This window comes from Myotis daubentonii, chromosome 11 (genome assembly GCF_963259705.1).
Source record: "Myotis daubentonii chromosome 11, mMyoDau2.1, whole genome shotgun sequence".
Taxonomy (NCBI): domain Eukaryota; kingdom Metazoa; phylum Chordata; class Mammalia; order Chiroptera; family Vespertilionidae; genus Myotis; species Myotis daubentonii.
The window spans coordinates 64,782,577-64,803,090 of record NC_081850.1 but is presented as its reverse complement, the minus strand read 5'-3'; the positions used below and the strand labels follow the sequence as shown (position 1 = coordinate 64,803,090).

The window sequence follows — 20,514 nt, the reverse complement described above, 5'->3', positions numbered from 1 at the left end:
TTTTTGTTTCATTAGTCTTCAAAATAGTATTTATTAGTTTATTATGTGATTCCTGTGAAAATGTATTATAGACTACCTTTCTCAAAGTAAGCATATAAAAATCTAAAATATCATTACGATTTTCATTGGTATACAACCCCCAATTAAAAATTTTAGAAGTGACAGGCCATATTTTCCATGGGAAAAAGCTTTGAAAAGAGCTAATGTTACTTTACTGCTTGACCTTGATTGGTTGCTCATAATACTTTTCCTCGAAGAAGATGGTAAATGGTTTATAGCTCAGAGGGCAAAACTCACAAAATATAAAAAAAGAATGTCTTAGAATTTACTTAATGAAGCTTATGTTTTTGCTAACTGTTTTAATTATAATTTTAAGTCTTATAGATACAGAAATTATATTTCTTCCAGGACAGACATGCATATCCTTATAATACAATAGGGAAGAAAACAAACATTAGATTTTAACTATTGAGCCCGTTTACTTTTCTGAGTTTGGACATGGACATATTTTTTTCTTTTCCTTCACAGCTTGGCCTGCATCTGACTCATTAGCTTCTCCAATTTGATTGCTAGCGCCATGTTTCCTTTAATCTTCAATTTTCCTGACATGAATGCCATTGTTGGTTTCAGTTTCCCTAAAACAAGAAATTGAGAGAGGAAAAAGCATCAGTTAGTACCCTTAGGAAATACTGCTTCAAGAACATGCATTATGAAAAGAATATTCTGGAGTTCTGTAAGTCTGTGAAACAGAACTATTACAGCATTTTTAAAATCAGTATCCTGGGAATCCCAATTCATAGAGTTAGATGTTAACAATATCTTATAAGATAATATAAAAACAACAATCAGTAAAAGATTATAGCAAAAAGCTGAAGATGCAACATTTATAAACTTGTTACAGTACTCCCAAGGATACATGGCCCTCAAATGAATTGAGGCAAACAAATATTATCTATTTATGTTCTAATCTATTATAGTTCATTAAACTCTTAACATTTTAAGTTTAGATTTTTTTTAAAGAATCTAAATACATATACAGTAGGTCCTCAGGTTACATCAGAGATCCGTTCCTCCGGACCCAACGTAACATGATTTTCGCCGTAAGTCGGAACCCACCTACATAAGCACCTATGTCACTCACATGGAGCACACACACAGCAGTATTGAAGTGAAACAGTAAAAAAAAAAAAAATAAAAGAAAGATAACAATTCCTGACCTTTACTTGTGGTAAATAAATAATAAAAAACATAAAGGACTGCCCAGCCGGGTGTAGCTCAGCGGTTGAGCGTCGACCCAGGAACCGAGAGGTCACCGGTTCGATTCTGGGTCAGGGCATATGCCCAGGTTGCGGGCTCGATCCCCAGTTGGGGGCATGCAGGAGGCAGCCGATCAGTAATTCTCTCTCATCATTGATGTTTCTATCTCTCTCTCCCTCCCTTCCTCTCTGAAATCAAAAAAATATATATAAAAAAAACATAAAGGACATAAGTACATACGTCAAAACAACGGAACTTTTTTTTAATAAATAAATGGGAGATGGCAACATAACGACGAAACGACGTACGTCAAGTCCGACATAACCTGAGGACTGCCTGTACTAGTAATATTCTTTTTTAAAAAATATATTTTATTGATTTTTTTACAGAGAGGAAGGGAGAGAGATAGAGAGCCAGAAACATCGATGAGAGAGAAACATCGATCAGCTGCCTCCTGCACACCCACCACCGGGGATGTGCCTGCAACCAAGGTGCATGCCCTTGACCGGAATCGAACTTGGGACCCTTCAGTCTGCAGGACAATGCTCTATCCACCGAGCCAAACTGGTTAGGGCAATATTCTTAAGAAAAGACCATTAAAAGTATAGGTATGGCCACAAAAGTGTATGTTAGCATGATTTTAACTACAGAAATGCCAGGATATAAAGTGTTAGCTTAAAAACATAATTATAGCCAATAACAACATATAATAAACTAGGGGCCCGGTGCACGAAATTCGTGCACTGGGTGTGGCGGGGGGGAGTGTCCCTCAGCCTAGCCTGCCCCCTCTCACATACTGGGAAGCCCTCAGGCGTTGACCCCCATCACCCTCCAATCACAGGATCGGCCCCTTGCCCAGGCCTGACGCCTCTGGCCTAGGCGTCCGGCCCGGGCAGCGGGGACCTGCAGCTGCAGCGGCCCCGTGATCATGGGCTCCGCTTTAGGCCCAGGCAAGGGACCCCTAGCTCCCGGGACTGCCAGCTTCAACCGTGCCCAGCTCCCATCGCTGGCTCCACCCCTACTTCCTGCTATCACTGGCCAGGGCGGAAAAGGCACCTGATTCTCCGATCATGGCTGGGGGGCAGGGCAAAGGCGGCCCTGGGGCCGCCTTTGCCCTGCCCCCCAGCTCTTAGCTCCCCCCTGGGTTTCCGATCACTGTCAGTGGCAGGGGGCTTCTTCCTGCTTTCCCTTTCGCCTCCCTGCATTGTGCCTACATATGCAAATTAACCGCCATCTTGTTGGCAGTTAACTGCCAATCTTGGTTGGCAGTTAACTGCCAATCTTAGTTGGCAGTTAATTTGCATATAGCCCTGATTAGCCAATGAAAAGGGTATCGTCGTACGCCAATTACCATTTTTCTCTTTTATTAGTATAGATAGAAGCTCACCAAGGGAGGAAACTTTGTTTTTATTTGGGACTCTCATTGCAGTGCTAGTATAGAGTCTGACACAGGAATTCATGAGGAAACTGAGGCTCAGAGAGGATTTGGACTTTCTGTATGTCACACTGCTTGTATATGATGATGCTGTATTTCAAAGTCCTATGTGACTTATTCTCATTTATAGTTTCTGGGCTATATTATGCCAAATTATATATAGGTCATATCTCTAGAGGGCACAATATGTATCTGGTGCATAAGTAAACTTTCACTGGGCCATGTACAGGCTGTTTGTAGAAAAATGTGTGGGTTAATATTGTATACCTACTGAGTTACTAGATACCTTTAAATTATTCTGAATCGGAGTTGTAGCAAAGCATTTATAGATTGGATATAGATAGAAAGGATCAAATCTAATTCTTTCATTTTAATGAATAAACTGAGCTGAGCACTAGTCCAAGGAAATGTGATGCTAAAATACCTGCATTCACAAATAATAGATTAAGGGATAATTTTTAATTTACATGGAAGATACTGGAAGATCTTTATTCTTTGAAGGATCAGAACAACCCCTCCAAGAATTTACAAACACTAATATTCAGATACCCTTCAGCCACAAAGCTGGCTCCCTGCTCTTGTCACTCTACAGTGGAACCCACCAGTCCATAAGCCCACCAGTCTACTCATGCATACAGAGGTTCCAATCAGCTCTATAGAGCTTTGCCCATAAAGATGAATGGACATCAAAAGGAGACTAAAAACAAAATACCCCCAGAACAAAAAACAGATAACAGCAATTTGGAGGAAACAGAGAATGTAGCACAGAAGAAAACTGAAACAAAGTAAATGAATAACAAGTAAATTCTGTAATTCATGTCCTCGTTGATAAGAGAAGACATAACACCAGTATAGCAAGAACAGGATTCTGGAGGAGAAAGGGGGAAGAGGAGAAGCATAGGGAAGAGGGAGAAAAAAAGAACAGGATGAAAAAGGGTGGGGGAGGGAGCGGAAGGAGAAGAATGGGGAGAAGCTAACGAAGAAGGGGAATGAAACTGGGTAGAGTGAAGAGGAAGAAGGGGGAAGTAAGAGAAGAAAGAGAAAACAAGAGTGAGCTCTTGGAAATTAAAAAGTTGATAGGCAACATTAAAATACAGCCCTGCTGATGTGACTCCATTCGTTGGGCATTATCCTGTGCATTGAAAGTTGCATTCCATTCTAGGTCTGGGGAGGGGGTTTGTGAGCTCAAACCCTGGTAGGGGGTCATGCAGGAGGCAGCCAATTGATGTTTTGCCCTCTCTCTCTTTATCTCTCTCTCTCTCTCTCTCTCTCTCTCTAAAAATCAATAAAAAATATAATAGAAAGGAGACACTTGCACATCTCTGGTCATAGAACTTACAGACACTAATGTTTGTCTTTCTATTGTAACAGTCTCGAGACTCACTATTGGAAAAGCCTCTCTCTGGCCCTTACCCCAATAATCTTTTCAAATAAAGTCTCTCCTTACTATTAAAAAAAAAGTAATAGGAGAAAAAAACTAAAGAAAAAAATACAACTCAAAAAAAAAGAATAAGGCCCTGGCTGGTTTGGCTCAGTGGATAGAGTGTCAGCCTGCGGACCAAAGGTCGCAAGTTCGATTCCGGTCAATGGCACTTACCTTGGTTGCAAGATCCTCCCAGGCCTGGGCTCTGGTTGGGGCTCCTGCGGAGGCAACCGATTGATGTGTTTCTCTCACATCGATGTTCCTCCCTGTCTTTCCCTCTCTCTTTCCCTCTCCCTAAAAATCAGTGGAAAAATATCCTCGGGTAAGGATTAGCAAAACAAAACAAAACAAAATAAATTAATAAGGTGGGCCAACCTCTTAAAAATAAGATGACTAAACCAGAGCTAATGTTTTCTCCAAAATGTGAGAACTAAGAAAACCAAGAGAACTATCAAAGAAATAACGTAAGATACATTCCCAAGAGGCCCATCAAATACCCAGGAAAATGAAAGAAAAAAAGACCACACCACCTTATATCATTGTGAAATTTCAGAACACTACAGAGAAAGATCATTTTGATTCTAAAGCTTTCAGAAAGGGAGGAGAAACAAAAGATTAAAAAGAAGAATAGTATCAAATTCTCAATGGTAATCTAAGCAGATGAAGCAATGCTTTCAAAATTCTGAAAGTTAATTTCGACCCAGAAATCTCTATCCAGCCAAATAATGAATTGGTAGAATACAAGTAGTTTTAGACACTTATTAAAATGACCTCTTTTGTATCCTTTCTCATGAAGCTACTGGAGAATCTGTGACACCAAAATGAGGATGCAAACCAAGAGAGAAGACATGGGATACAGAAATAGGAGATTCAATGCAGGAGAGAGTTAAAGAAACTTCTAGCTAGAATCACAGCTGTGTAGCAGGCTATTATAATGAGTTACCTGTTCAGAATTTAACAAGAAGACAAAGGGTTCCAGGAAAAAAGTAGACTGACAGGTAATTTGACACTTTTGGCAGAGTAAATTGTATCAAGAGGTTGTGAGAAAAGTATAGGAGAATTTTGCTTAGTTTCTTTATCGGTATTTTAATGGGGAAGAAATAGGGCAATTGTTTATGACCAGGAAAAATAAAAGTTCTTTCTTAGGGGAAACATAATAATAATATACTATTTGACTCAGCAGCAAACTATGCCAGAATTAAACACAGAGTATTAATTTAAACAAAAATTATAAAATAATTAAATTGGGAGAATAAGAGGGAGGTGAAGCAGAATCAAGGTGCTATAAAAGAATTTAAATCTTACCTATCACTCTTTAGTGAATCTAAAGAAAATAGTATAAATACTATAAATATAACATTGAGAAATATGAAAACATTGAAAAATGTGGTTAAATATAGAAAGGAATACCAAAAAGACCTGAAGACAAATTACCTCTCAAGAGTGGAAGGGGGAAAGGCCCAAAACACTTTATATATATATATATATATATATATATATATATATATATATATATATATATACCTTTTAAAATTGAGGTGTTATTTGCATGACATAAAATAAGCCATTTTATTTATTTTTTATAAAATTAACCATTTTAAAGTGAACAATTCAGTATCATTTAAGTATAGCTACAATGTTGTGTAACCACCACCTCTATCTAGTCCCCAAGCACTTTATTACTCCAAAAGGAAACCCTGTACCCTTTATGCATTAGCAGTTCCCCCTCCCTTTAGGCCCTGGCAACCACCAATCAGCTTTCTATGGATTACATATTCTAATTTTTCATGTAAATGGATTCATATAATATGTGATCTTTTGTGTCTGGCTTCTTTCACTTAACATGTTTTTAAGGTTCACCCAAATTGTACTATGAAATAGTACTTCATTTATTTTTATGGCTGAATAGCTCATCTCTATATATAAAAGCCTAAGTGACCGAACGACCAGTCGACTGGTCGCTATGACGCACATTGACCACTAGGGGGCAGATGCTCAATGCAGGAGCTGCCCCCTGGTGGTCAGTGCGCTCAGCTGACCAACGGGCGCCAGATGCCAGGCTCACGGCTGGCGAGCGCAGCTGCAGTGGCGCAAGCCTCTCCCACCTCCGCAGCAGTGCTACGGAGCAGTGGCGGTGCAGGTGGCAGCAGGCACAGTGGGGCCCCGATGAGCTGGAGTGGCACAGCGCCCAGCTCAGGCTCTGGCTCCTCCTTGGCCACTTTGCGCACTGGCCAGGCTGGGGATTGGGCCGAAACTGGCAGTCCGACATCCCCCAAGGGTCCCGGATTGTGAGAGGGCGCAGGCAAGGCTGGGGGACCCCACCAGTGCACAAATCTGTGTACCGGGCCTCTAGTTTTATACAATAATTTATTTATATATTATAATTCATTTATCCATTCATCTGTTGGTGGGCACTTGAGTTATTTTCACCTTTTGGCTATTGCGCAGTGCTGCTATGAACATATGTATATGTGTATTTGTTTGAGTATCTGTTTTCATTTCTTCTGAGTATATATCTAGAAGGGGAAATGCTGGATCCTATGGTAATTTTATGTTTAACTATACCCATATATATATATATATATATATGGGTTTAATTAAATCCATATATCTATGGTCAACTGCTCTTTAACAAGGTTGTCAAGACCATTCAATGGAGAAAAAATAACCTATTAAACAAATGGTACTGGGACAAATGAATAGCCACAGGCAAACAAATGAAGGTGGACTCCTACCTTACACCATATACAAAATTAATTCAAAATTGGTCAAAGGTCTAATTATAAGAGCTAAAATTAAATATTCATAGGGGGAAACATAAGGGTAAATTATCAAAACTTGGATTTGATAAAGGATTCTTAGATCTGATAGCAGAAGCACAAGTATCAAAAGATAAAAAAAGCAGATAAAGTGGTCTTCATCAAAATGAAAAACTTTTGTGTTTCAAAATATACCATCAAAAAAGTGAAAAAGATGCCGAAACCGGTTTGGCTCAGTGGATAGAGCGTCGGCCTGCGGACTGAGAGGTCCCGGGTTTGATTCCAGTCAAGGGCATGTACCTGGGTTGCAGGCACATCCCCAGTGGGAGATGTGCAGGAGGCAGCTAATCGATGTTTCTCTCTCATCAATGTTTCTAACTCTCTATCTCTCTCCCTTCCTCTCTGTAAAAAATCAATAAAATATATTTTTTAAAAAAAAGTGAAAAAGAGCCCTAGCCTGTTTGGCTCAGTGTGTAGAGCATCCTGGATTAGAATTGGAAGGCAAGACCTACAGAATGCACTATGATCTTTAATTTATGAAGATTAAAACGGAAGAATTAATAATAATTTATTAAATGAAAGAGTCTTTAGATTAGACTGTTATAATGTTAATGCTGCTTCTAATAAATACAGAAATAAATGACCATTTGGAGTAGTGTTCTAAGAGTAGAAAAAAATTTAAAAATTACCCTAAAAATGTTTCTGGCACATGGGCAGAATAGGAAACTATGCAAAAGGTCCTCTTGGTTAGGGATGCCACAGAAAGCAGGGTCCCTGAGCCACGGGAGAGGGTGGCTATTTTCTTCAATAATAGCTGGCAAGATTGAGGCATGACTTTACTTTCAATAAATGAGCTGCAGCTGAGTCCTGCATCTCTGGTGACTCAGGTGTTATTGGAAATGATATCTTAGTCCAACTAGGAGAAATAAAGCCCACCTAGGAGTCCTTTTGAACTCACTCTCTGTCCCCAACATTATCTTATTATCAGACATACAAAACGGAAATTCTGACATCTACTCCCCATTTGTTGCTTCAAGTAGAAGGGGCAGTAGAAGTAACAGTAGTTACTTCCCAAGATGTGCTCTTTTTTGTTTTTAAATTACAGTTGACATTCAATATTATTTTATATTAGTTTCAGATATACAGCATAGTAGTTAGACATTTATATAATTTATGAAGTGGTCCCCTCAAAAAGTCTAGTACCCATTTGGAACCATACAAAGTTATTACAATATTATCTTCCCTATGTTGTGTTTTACACCCCCATGACTATTTTGTAACTATGTAATTTGTATTTCTTAATCCCTCCACCTTTTTCACCCTGCCCTCTAACCCCCCACCCCAATCTGGCAACCATCAGTTTTTTTCTCTATCTATGAGTCGGTTTCTGTTTTGTTTGTTCATTTATTTTGTTCTTTAGATCCCACATATAAGTGAAATAATACAGTATTTGTCTTTCTCTGACTTATTTCACTTAGCGTAATACTCTAGTTCCATCCATCTTGTTGCAAATGGTAAGATTTCATTCTTTCTGACCCAGTAATATTCCATTATACATATACATATACAGATACATATACATACACATACACATATACGTGTGTGTGTGTGTGTGTGTGTGTGTGTTTGTGTATATACATATACATATCTTCTTTCTCTACTTGTCCGGTGATGGACACTCAGGTTGCTTTCATATCTTGACTACTGTAAATAATGCTGCAATGACATACGAGTGCATATATCTTTTCGAATGTGTGTTTTAGATTTCTTCTGATAAATACCCAGAAATAACATTGCTGGATCATAGGTAGTTCTATTTTTAATTTTTTTAGGAACCTCTGTACTGTTTTCCATAGCGGCTGCACCAATCTGCAATCCCACTAATAATGTACTTGTTGTTTGTTGATTTATTGATAAATTTATTGATAAACTGAGGAAATTAAAAACTCACCTGAAAACATTTTTACAAAATCATCAGTAGACATATTCATCACCACATCTGCCTGATCAGATGGCTCTCCATATCCGGCATTCCCACCCTTGTTTTTAAGATCAAGAAACCATGTTCCACCATCTTCACCTACACGGAAGGTAAAGATATAGAAATAAATGCCAAAGAAGCCCTGTTCTTCTTCAACTTAATAACATTACAATTACAATAATCTTATATACTGCTTCTTCCCAGGCTAAAATCCCAAGGACTCTATCATTTTCAGCAAATATTTATTAAATACTTATTCTGTACCTGGCACTAGGCTAGGCTTTGAAGACTCTGCATAAGCCAGTTCTTACAAAAGAGGAATTGGATGGTGATGTGGAGCCAGGAAATCCCAACTGGAACTGAGATTTTTAAAGGTAAGTAAGAACTAGCTAGGTAAGAAACTAAAAAAATATAGTAGGATCAGAAGATAGAAAGAGAGTGGATATTGGCATTGGGAATGGTGAGTTGCTTTGGATATTTTCAAACTGAGGCACCTTTGTGCTAGCCAAGTGAATATGTCAAATGAAGTCTTACTAGATTGGAAATATAGACATATAAGTAGTCTATTCATATGGTCATTGAAGTCTTGTGAGTCGTTGGAGGTTCCTAGTGAAAGTCTATGGAGCGCTAAGACAGTGATCTGAAGAACATCCTTGAAGGACAAAGGAGAAGCATCTGACACAGGATACTGAGAAGGCATGATTACAGATAGAGAAGGAAAGCTCTTGTCAAAGAAGCCAAGAAAAGGGAGGATTTCCAGAAGGAAACAGTGGCCAACACCATCAAATACTCCAGAGTTATGACAAGGTAAGAATGACAAATGCCCACTGGTGACACAGAAGCCACCAAGGACCCTGGTGAAAACAAATTCAGGGAATGAAGAAAAATGATACCACCGCAGAATGAATCGCAGATGAAAATAAGTTTTACTTATTGTGTTTAAAATAATAGAACAGACTGAGAATGTTAAAATACATTTGGGAAGGAGGCTGCAGGATGAACAGGTGGAAGAGAGGGCACAATTAATAGCACAAAGTCTCTGAGGAAGCCAGAGGAAACGGAATCTAGAACTTTGCTACTCAAAGTGGGATCCATGGACTGAATACTGTCATCAACTGTCAGAAATGCAGAATTCAGATCCCACCTCAGACCTGCCTACTGCATTGTAGCCTGAAACCAGGTAATTAGCATGAATTTTAAAGCTTGAGATGCACTGATCTAGAGTTGAGCTCTATTCCATTGGGAGGAGAAGAGAGGATGATGCCTATAATGGTTAATTTAATATCAGATGAAAGGAAGCTGAAGCAATTTATCTGTAGGCTTATATTATCTCTGTAAAAGAGGAGATGGAATTATCCATTGAAACTGGCAGGGAAGTGGTGAAGGGAGAGATGGAAGATTTGAGGAACACTGAGGTTTAAAATAGTCACTGTGGAAAATGAGGTAGTGAGCTATCACAGAAACACAGAGTTCTGAGGTGCTGCTTAGACCCAAGCAGAGGAGGGACAATGATGAATCTACTGGTACAGATCCACTGGTAGTGTGATTTTTTATTTTATTTTTTTTGTTCCTCCAGCAGATTTAGCAGTCTAGATGCAACTATGGGGCAGCCAGATAGTTTGATTCAGTCAGGACTAGGTTTTTGGCAGATTGTGACATAAGTAAAGAGGTCCAGAAGTTTAGGATATAGGCAAGAGAGTGACTGAATCAATGGACGTGGGTTCTAAGGACAGAAAAAGAAGGAAAGTTCGGCTGGTGTGGCTCAGTGGTTGAATGTCAACCAATGAATCAGTAGGTCACGGTTCAATTCCCAGTCAGGGCACATGCCCGGGTTGCAGGCTCAATCGATCAATGATTCTCTCTCATCATTAATATTTTTATCTCTCTCTCCCTTCCTTTCTGAAATCAATAGAAATATATTTTTAAAAAACAAAAACAGCCAAAACCGGTTTGGCTCAGTGGATAGAGCGTCGGCCTGCGGACTGAAAGGTCCTAGGTTCAATTCCGGTCAAGGGCATGTACCTGGGTTGCGGGCACATCCCCAGTAGGAGATGTGCAGGAGGCGGCTGATCGATGTCTCGCTCTCATCGATGTTTCTGACTCTCTATCTCTCTCCCTTCCTCTCTGTAAAAAATCAATAAAATATATTTTAAAAAAAACAAAAAACAAAGAAAAGCAAGTAAAAACAGGAAGGTACAGATTAATTAAGATAAAATAGAGGAGAGAAAAAAAATAAAAGAACTGATAATGTCAGTTTCCATACAGTAGGAATGAAGTAGCTAGTTTTAAAACTGTCATTACCATGTTAATACTATATTGAGAAGAAAAATATTGAGGTTTTAAAAAGCTGACTACATTCATACTGACTTGAATCATCTCAAAAATAAAAATGGCAAGCGCTCACGGTGGATAATAAATTATTGTACTACACCACCTGTCTTGATCCACATGCCCTTCTAAGTAGGATTCTTCTCAATTACTTAACAGTGAAAGTATTTGTAACAACATTTTATTTTATATATGCCCATATACACTGACGTTAACTTAAAAATACATATCAGTAGTTATTGGTTATTTTGAAATGGCTACATTCTAGGGTAAGGGTTCTCCATACAGTCAGCTAGATAGGAGATTCCTGGAGGCTGATTTTTGTCCAAGGGAAATATCCTCCTTTGTTTCCTGAAACACTCAGATAACCAGCATAATCCTTACCCGAGAGTTCAAACTGGTAAACTGCTTGAGTGGCTTTAACAAGGTCATCACTGAGAGAGGCCTTAACGATTCTAAACGTTTCTTTCACAGCTCCAGAAGGTGGTTTTAATGGTGGCTGCTGCTCTTCTTTCAACTTTGTACCAGCACCTGCAAAATAATTGTTGATGAAAATGGCTATAAAGGCTAGGCAAGATAAGGCCACACACAAAATTAATTAACAGAATAAACTTGCTACCAATTATACCTGTTTGACCAAAGTGACCTTAAATATATTCAGTGGCATCTGAAAGCATAAATCAAAATAACGGAATAACAGCCAAACACATCAATTTTTACTCTCCAAGTAAAAGACTGATTCTCAGGTTAGATTTAAAAAGAGCAAAAGTATACGGCACTTATAATAAATGGGCCTAAACAAACTATTGGAATTTTAGGGGGTATTAATTAATCACTCCTTTATTATCCACTCTGAATTCTAAAACCAAATGAAAAAAGAACACACCAGAGTCAGAAAGATGGAGATATCAACTGTGTACTTAGTGGAGCTGAATTGGAGATCATAGTCAGTAGAGTCAGTAGATATATTTAGAGTATCTCAATTACTTAAAACAAACAAACATACAGCTAGCAGCCCCAACACAGCTTCTCCTAATTTCACACTAAATAAATATAAAAATGTACAAGCTCGGCTGCGGCAGCTCAGTGGTTGAGTGTCAACCAATGAACCAGGAGGTCACAGTTAAGGACTCCCGGTCAGGGCATATGCCCACGTGTTGCAGGCTAGATCCTGGATCAGGTAGGAGGCAGTCAATCAATGATTCTCTTTCTGTTTCTATCTCTCTCTCTCTCTCCCTCTCTCTTCCTCTCTGAAATAATATATATATATATATTTTTTTAATGTACCCCCCCCCCAAAAAAAGACAAATACTAAACATCACCTAGACTGACACACCATTTACTGTCAGAATCTAGGAAGACAGGTCAATAACTCTAAGGTAGACGAAGTCAGCCTCAGAAACACAGGACTGCCTGTGCTTCACACCTCATAAAAGATACCAATGGAAGAATAGTTCTGCTCACCTGAACAAAGAAGAAAGGTTCTCATCAGACTCTGATCTTATACTAAAATCTATCCCTCTGTTTTATAATACTGATTTCAAGAAATCCCCACATTTCTTCTTCTTTTTAAAGTAGCTATCTTTTTAATTTTTAAAAGTTATTTATTGAGTTTGAGAGGGAGAGAACGAAAGAGTGAGAGAAACATCTATTGGTCGCCTCCCACACACACCCCAACTGGGGATGGAACCTGAAACCTGGGGATGTGCCCTGGCCAGGAATCAAACACACCACCTTTTGGTGTATGAGACTATGCTCCAACCAACTGAGCCACACCGGCCAGGGTGCCCCCATATTTCAATCCAGTTTCACAGCTCCCAAATACCAGAGAAGCAGACAGAAGGTGAGGTCCTACTGGTGGTTCATCCTGGGAAGAACACACCACCCAAAGCACGACCGATAAAGACGAGGAAGGGAAGGACCTTGGCATCTCAGCATGCTGAAAAGTGTAGTTTTTAAGCAGAGGAGGTAACAGAAGGCCCCATGTCAGCCCTGTACACAGCACCAGCAGAAGACAGAAATGTCCAATTCTCTATTTTGGAAAAAATATGTAAGTATCTTTATTTTCCTACATAAAATATGGTCTATATCTTACCATGTGATTCCATTTTCTTGGTAACTGTATCCGGGTATTCATCTAAGAAGAAATCTGGTAACAAAGGATGGCCTGAAAAAATGACCCCCAAAATAATCAGGTTACTGTAAGAACTTCAATATATTAAGATTTTAACACCTGTTTAATAAACATTGTATCTGTTTTTATTTAAATGGTGCAATGCAAAGACCCCCATGAGAACTGTTAAACTACCTCACCACTAAGCTAAAATACTTTCCCCATAACCAAGTTATCCTCCTTTCCTATGGAAAATTTCATCCCTAAGATCTAACGGAAGAGTCACATATTAAGCCCTTAACTGCTCTCCCAGGAGCCTTTGCCCCCTTCTCATCTATCCATGAAACCCTTATGGCTACATCCCTCCAAGGTGCTTAGGACTCGTTTCCTACCTGGCCCCCTAAGAGAAGGGAATTCCTCAGTAAAAAAGGACTTGTCCCCATCTTTGTCTCTGTATGTCTGCTCCTCCCTCTCAGAAGATCAAAAACAAAACAAAACTGGATGGTAGGAATGCATTGGGTTTGTTATATCCTAACACTTACCACAGTACCTAATCATATTAAGTTCTCAGCACTCTCAAATCTAAAATACGGTTTTTAATTTAAATCAAATTAAAAATGTTGTGTATAAAGACACTATATCTTTAATACCTGAAGTGATAATTACACTCTACCAGGCCCCAGAAGACCTGGATCAGATTCAGGTTCTGCCACTTACTAGCTGATACTCCTAGACAAAGGCTTAATAATCTCTTTGGACCTGTTTTTCTACTGTAAATATTAACTCCTGAATACAGTGATTGCAGCATATGCCAGGCACTGTGCCAAGCACATTATATACATTATTGCATTTTGTTCTTACCAAAACCCTGTATGGAAGGTATCATTACAGTATTTTACCAGTAAGGAAAGTGAAGCTCAGAGAAAGTGGTGACTCACCTAAAGTGCAGCTGAATTGGGATCTGAACCTGAGCTGTCTTTTCCCAAACTCCATGTTCTTACCCGCTAAACAATATTGCCTCCTTCCCAGGATTGCTATGAGATTAGCTAGACAATGTATATAAAAGTGCTTTGTAAAACTGTGAAGAGCTATTTAATTAGATTCTGTTCAAACTGAAGAAACAGGGATGATACAAATATAAACATTCAACCTAATGAATAATATTTAAAATATACTTTAGTACAAATAAGCTAAATATAACATGTATTAAATATGTCTATTATTTAGTGTGTGTTATAATTTATACATAAAGTAAAATGCATTATCATTACAATCATCATCTGCAATTTCAGAGAGGAAGAATGACTTGTGAACAAGGGGACTGCTGAGAACTTCTCACATCACACCCTTGTACATGGCACAGACTCTGCTCACTCCCCTTCACCATTTACCATTAAGCTACTCTAAGAGACTGCACCTCAGAGATAAACTTTTAGAAAAAGCCCATAATCTTAATAAGTTTTTGTGAAAACAAAACAAAACACTGCTGTATCTTCTGTTACCGTATCCTTGAATAAAATCTTTACTCTGTGATTTTAAGATCAACTTTAAAACTAATTTTCATATTTGGTTTCAAGATTTGGAAATGATTAATAGTTGATGTGACCTTCTGCATCTGTATATCCCTTAACTCACTTCTATTTTTCCTTTCTTCTTTAAGATGTGTTGGTATGGGGTTTTCCTTTTATTGGGAAGACAGCTCTTAAAAGAGCATATTAATTTTATAATCACAAAACCACACCACAAAAGAGATGTGTATTCCTTGCAGAAAATGTGGGGAAATGCATCACTATATTTAAAAACAATAAGCATTACCTGGTTTAATAGCATAGACATCAAAATCTTTTATTCCTTCTTCTTTTAAGATATTTTCATCGATAATAAAGTTGCCAGTAAAACTTTTAGGCTTTTTGAAAATGGAATACGCAGCATCTGCAATGATGTCAACTTTCCTACATTGGCTTTCAATACCGGATCCTCCCAGCATATCCATAGCAGCCGTGTGTATGGCTGCAGAGAAAACATACGCATCCATAACTCCAAATCAAACAGTAGGACTATGGAAACGACAGCAAGACAGTTAATTTATCAGGTGATGAAAACAAGGTCCAGAGAGCTTGAAGCATTTGCTAAATGGCATAACTGGATAGAAAACATATGTTCCTTGCTCTTCACAACACTGCCTTATATAGAACTTCTTCATGAGACTCACAGCAAAAGTCAATTAGATTTTTCTGATTCAGAATACTTAAGAATTTGCATACCATTCTTGAGATTCAAGAAGCCAGTAAGGTATAATAGAAAGAGCACTGAGCTGTAAGGTGGGATTTTTATGCCAACTATGCTATTTTTTGGCAAGCCACTACCATCTTTGGGCCTCAGTTTCTTGTTTCTAAATATGGAGCTCCTTTCTTAAGTTGGTTGTCTCTCTTTCCTCTCTACTAGAATATGGCGACTTTGTTTTTATTTTTCATCACTGTATGCCCAATGCCTAAAACAATGACAAGCACACCATAAGCACTTAATAAGTACAAGTTAACGATAAGATCCACCACATAAAATTCAGTGATGATTTTTGGAAAGGAAAATAAGCAATATCTGTAATGAAAGCTGATAAACCTTGGATCACAAGATTCCTAAAGGTGACCCTACAATTTGAATCTAATTAAGGAATAACTGGGAAAGTATCTAGTAGCTTCGGATTGATTCTTCTGGTTACAGCTTGCTCAAAACAGACAGTAACAAGAGTCTTAAAATCAATGGAAGATTTCCTTTCACATAAATATATGCTGCACATATCAGGTTTAAAACATCAGCATTGCCTTTGAGTCCTCCTTCTCTGGGGAAAGAGCTTCTCTCACCTCTTTAACACCTACTGGCCCCTACCAAGCACACACATATATTCTTGGGCATATTCAATGAAGCAAAGATATGACTTATAAAGTGTACCACTAAGAAAAAAAAACCCTCCCAATTAAACTATGATATATCATCAATTGTAAGAGCATTCCGATATAAAAAATGTAAAAATGTCAAAGCCTGACATCTCAGAATCAATGAAATACGGTAAAAACTGCCATGAGAACAAGTTGGCAAGTAGGTCCTTGTGAAAAACACACACCCAGTTTTGGTTTCTAGCACCAGAGAAGCCAGTTGCCACTTTGTCACCTTGGCCTCCCTGGTTAGCTGAGTCCCACGTCCATCTGCAATGTGGTCCGGGTGATAGAGGGCTGCAGCTGTTGTGATACTTTTATCTTCCTCTCTGTGGTCAGCACCAAGATCAGTAGCTGCATTCCCAGACTCCTCACCCTAACCCACATGAAATCTATCCCAGGTGGACCTTCTTCTACCACAGTTGTTCTGGCCAGTCAAGAGGTAAGAAGCAGTAGACATTTTGAATAGCAGCCCTCATAACTCCTCTCCTCCCACCTTTCATTTCAGCAGAAACTATGAAGTGGATTTTATAAAAAGAAAAAAGTTGTATTTTTAAAGGTGACCTCGTTGGGGGCCTGCTCACTGATCTCTGGATGTGTTGAATTTGGTGTGGTCAAAGATCTAGACCCAGAAGGGCTCATGTAGCTGGTATAGAGAAGGCACACCAAACCAGAGAGGACAAACAGCGAGTGGACCAGGACACTGCTTTGATTATTGATAATAAATGTTACACTGTATCCATTTCATTAAGTGCAGTAAATCTCCTTTTCCTTAAAGGGCAGTAATGTTGGGAGATTATTCAGCTTCTAGCAGACATAGAAAGAGAGCCACTCTATACAGTCTAGGATGAGGAATCATTTTTTTATTTTTTAAATCCTCACCTGAGGATATTTTTTCCATTGATTTTTAGAGAGAGTGGAAGGGAGAGGGAGAGACTGAGAGAAACACCGATGTGAGAGAGACACATTGATTGGTTGCCTCCCGCATGCCCCTGACCAGGGCGGGGAGCTTGCAACCGAGGTACGTGCCCTTGACCGTAATCGAACCTGGGACCCTTCAGTCCCCAGGCTGACACTCTATCCACTGAGCCAAACTGGCTAGGGCTTTTTTTTTTATTTTAAATAGAGACCTAAGAAGTAGCCAGCACCTTGGACACCCTCTAAAATCCATTTTCATTGCCTCAATTATAGATAATGCTGTATTCTAGCTAGCTTTCCTGGCTCCTCTCTCCATTCTTACAAGCCATTCTATATTCAGATGCCAAATTAAACTTCTTCAACCTCAACAACCATATCAGTCCACTGCTCCTGTTTTCCCACTGCTTATTATATCTCTCCTGCTTCTAAAATTCTAAAGTGATTTCCTACTGAATATAGATTAAAATTCAAGCTCCTAAACTTGGCAATCAAGACCTGGGACCTAGTTCATTCACCTTCCCCCACCACCTCATACCCACTCAACATTCCAATCAATCTGAGCATTACAGTTGCTCAAGGTCTGTGGGAAATAAAAAGCCTACACCCTATCACACAGACACCAGATCAAACTCCTTGTAGTTCCTCCAACACATTATTTTCCTACTCTACAGCCTTTCTTGTTCCCTGGTGGAATGGGTCCCCTCTGTCAGGAACACCTTGCCTCATTCTCCTTACTAACTCCAACAGATTCTTATCTGTTTTGTCCTATAATACATCTTAAGCAACTAGAATAGATGCTCAATCAATATATGTTGGATAAATAAAATATAAAATTTTTACAGTCAGACGAGGCCTTTTCTAACTTTGTTACCCCTGGATCCGCAAAAAACTAAAGATTCGGAGAGTGGAGGCAGTGAAGGAAGAACAAAGTGCGATGGCAACAAAATCTTTCATCTTTCACAATAAATAGTAACACTTTTTGAAGGTAAGGACTGCATCATATTCATCTTAGTACCTCCTAATGCCTTGTACAGAGTAGACACTTAATAAATTATATGAGTAATGAATAAATAGTACGGAGCACTGTGCCTGGAATATGAAAATGTTTGGAAGATTAATGAATAGAAAGTTACATACCAGGAGTACAAAGAGGGAAAATATGATGTTAGGACTTCTGTTATCTTGGAGCCCTTCCTTTCTAACTAACTGCCTGAATCTCACTATCTTTTAACTTTAGTAATAGCAATGTTTGATGTGGGAGGAGGAGGTTGAGAAGAAAAGGAAGTAGAAAAAGAGTCACAGTAAAGTGTAAACTTTTAAAGTCTTTGACTGTGATCCACAATAAGTAACACTTTTTACTGACATAACTAAGAATATAAATACGTCCTGACCAGTTTGGCTCAGTGGATAGAGCGGTGGCCTGTGGACTGAAGGGTCCCAGGTTCGATTACGGTCAAGGGCATGTACCTTGGTTGCGGGCACATCCCCAGTGGGGGGTGTGCAGGAGGCAGCTGATCAATATTTCTCTCTCATGTTTCTGGCTCTCTGTCACTCTCCCCTTCCTCTCTGTAAAAAATCAATAAAATATATTTTTTTAAAAAGAATATAAATACATACACATATACACTAACATATTTTATTCATATATGACATTTATATAGGAAACAAAAGTTTATGAAATAATACTAACCCTTACTGTATGCAGTACTCTCTAATATTTTCTATTTGATTCCATTAGAAATAAAATAAAACAACAAAAAATGTTGGCTGCTGCTTACTATATCAATTTCACAATTCACTAAATAGATTTCATGACTCACCAATGAGTCTTGACATGTAGTTTGAAAATGTTGTAGAAGCACTTTTTTTCACTTTCACCTTTTGCCCCATTGCAAAGAATATTACTCTCCAGAAAATCTTAAAAGAACTGTGTCTGACACAGAAACATAAGAGATACAAAGAAGCAATAAAACATGGTTCTGATCCCACAATGGGCTAGTAAGAAAAGGAGTCTTGGTCAAATTACAAAACAAAGAAATTTTTAACAATTGATTCTTGGAATCCTTAAAACAGCAGTTCTCAATCTGTGGGTCTCGACCCCTTTGGGGGTCGAACAACCCTTTCACAGGGTCGTCTAAGACCATCGGAAAACACATATATAATTACATATTGTTTTCGTGATTAATCACTATGCTTTAATTATGTTCAATTTGTAACAATGAAATTGGGGGTCACCACAACATGAGGAACTGTATTAAAGGGTAGTGGCATTAGGAAGGTTGAGAACCACTGCCTTAGAAGAAAGATGGTGACTAGAGAGCTGGCTGCGAAAGCTTTCTTTTCCTAAGTTACATCAGCTACATGCCCCTGTGTTCCATAAATTCCTACCCACAGTCCCTTGTTTCCTCAGCTTCAATACCATTAGACCTCTCCTAACAGGTTGGAGCTGAGGAAATCCCTTCACCCACTGCACAGCAGATGGGAAGCAAAGATGAAAAGAAACCCTTCATCTGTTCCTAAGCTAGAATTCTGCTATGTTTCACACTGCCATATGTGGCGGTTCAGTGCAAGAGTAGCTGTACGGCTACAGTACTTCATAAAAATACTAGATTAAATGTGCTTTTAACAGTCAATTCCTACCAACTTAGTCATCTACTAGATGAAAAGGCCAAAAAAAGTACCCCAGTACCCTACACAGTGTGCACTCCATGGTAACTGTCCAATAGGTATTTGTGGAGTGATGAAAATAAATAAAACAATGCTGTACATGAACTCTAAAGCTGCATACAAAGTCCAGCCATATGTAGGTTCTTGTCACCTCAAGGGGGTCAAGGCACACTGTGAGCTCAGAATTCATGTGAAAGTAACAGATAGGTCAGCTTATTATAGTGGAAAAAGACAAAGGTAGTAAGAATATAAGAAACTAACGAGGATTAAAAATATTTTAGAGAAACCAAGATGGCAGCACAGGTAAACACCTGAAATTGCTGCCTCGCACAACCACTTCAAAACTACAACTAAAAGACAAAACAGACATCATCCCGAACCACAGGAAGGCTGGCTGAGTGGAAATTCTACAACTAGAAGGAAAGAGAAAAGCACACTGAGACTCAGAGGAGGTGTGAAAATAAAGTGCAGAGGTATGGAGGCGCATGTGGAAAAGGCTGGCAACTGAGGACGCAGGTGTCTTTTTCAATCGGGAGAGAGTCACAAGCTCCTGATGGCTCTGAACTCCAGTTCTGGGCGAGTCTCTGGGGACCCAGACTCATACGGGGAGAAACTGGACTGTCTGGCAGCGGGTGGAACTTGAGGGCGGCTTTCTCTCAGAGGTGCTTACAGTGATTACCACAGGACACTGACACCCGGG

The 20,514-nt window shown here is 38.9% G+C and overlaps 1 protein-coding gene across 1 annotated transcript in view; it reads right to left on the bottom strand.

The window, feature by feature from the left end:
• Window positions 1-20,514, bottom strand: part of HSDL2 (hydroxysteroid dehydrogenase like 2) — a 49,606-nt gene continuing 29,092 nt past the window's right edge. The window contains exons 7-11 of the mRNA XM_059657664.1: window positions 15,112-15,306; window positions 13,279-13,350; window positions 11,568-11,714; window positions 8,826-8,954; window positions 1-635 (exon numbers count right to left, since the gene is read on the bottom strand). Coding sequence (XP_059513647.1) covers window positions 523-635; window positions 8,826-8,954; window positions 11,568-11,714; window positions 13,279-13,350; window positions 15,112-15,306 — 656 coding nt within the window. The 3' untranslated portion in view covers window positions 1-522. The remainder of the gene's footprint in view (window positions 636-8,825; window positions 8,955-11,567; window positions 11,715-13,278; window positions 13,351-15,111; window positions 15,307-20,514) is intronic.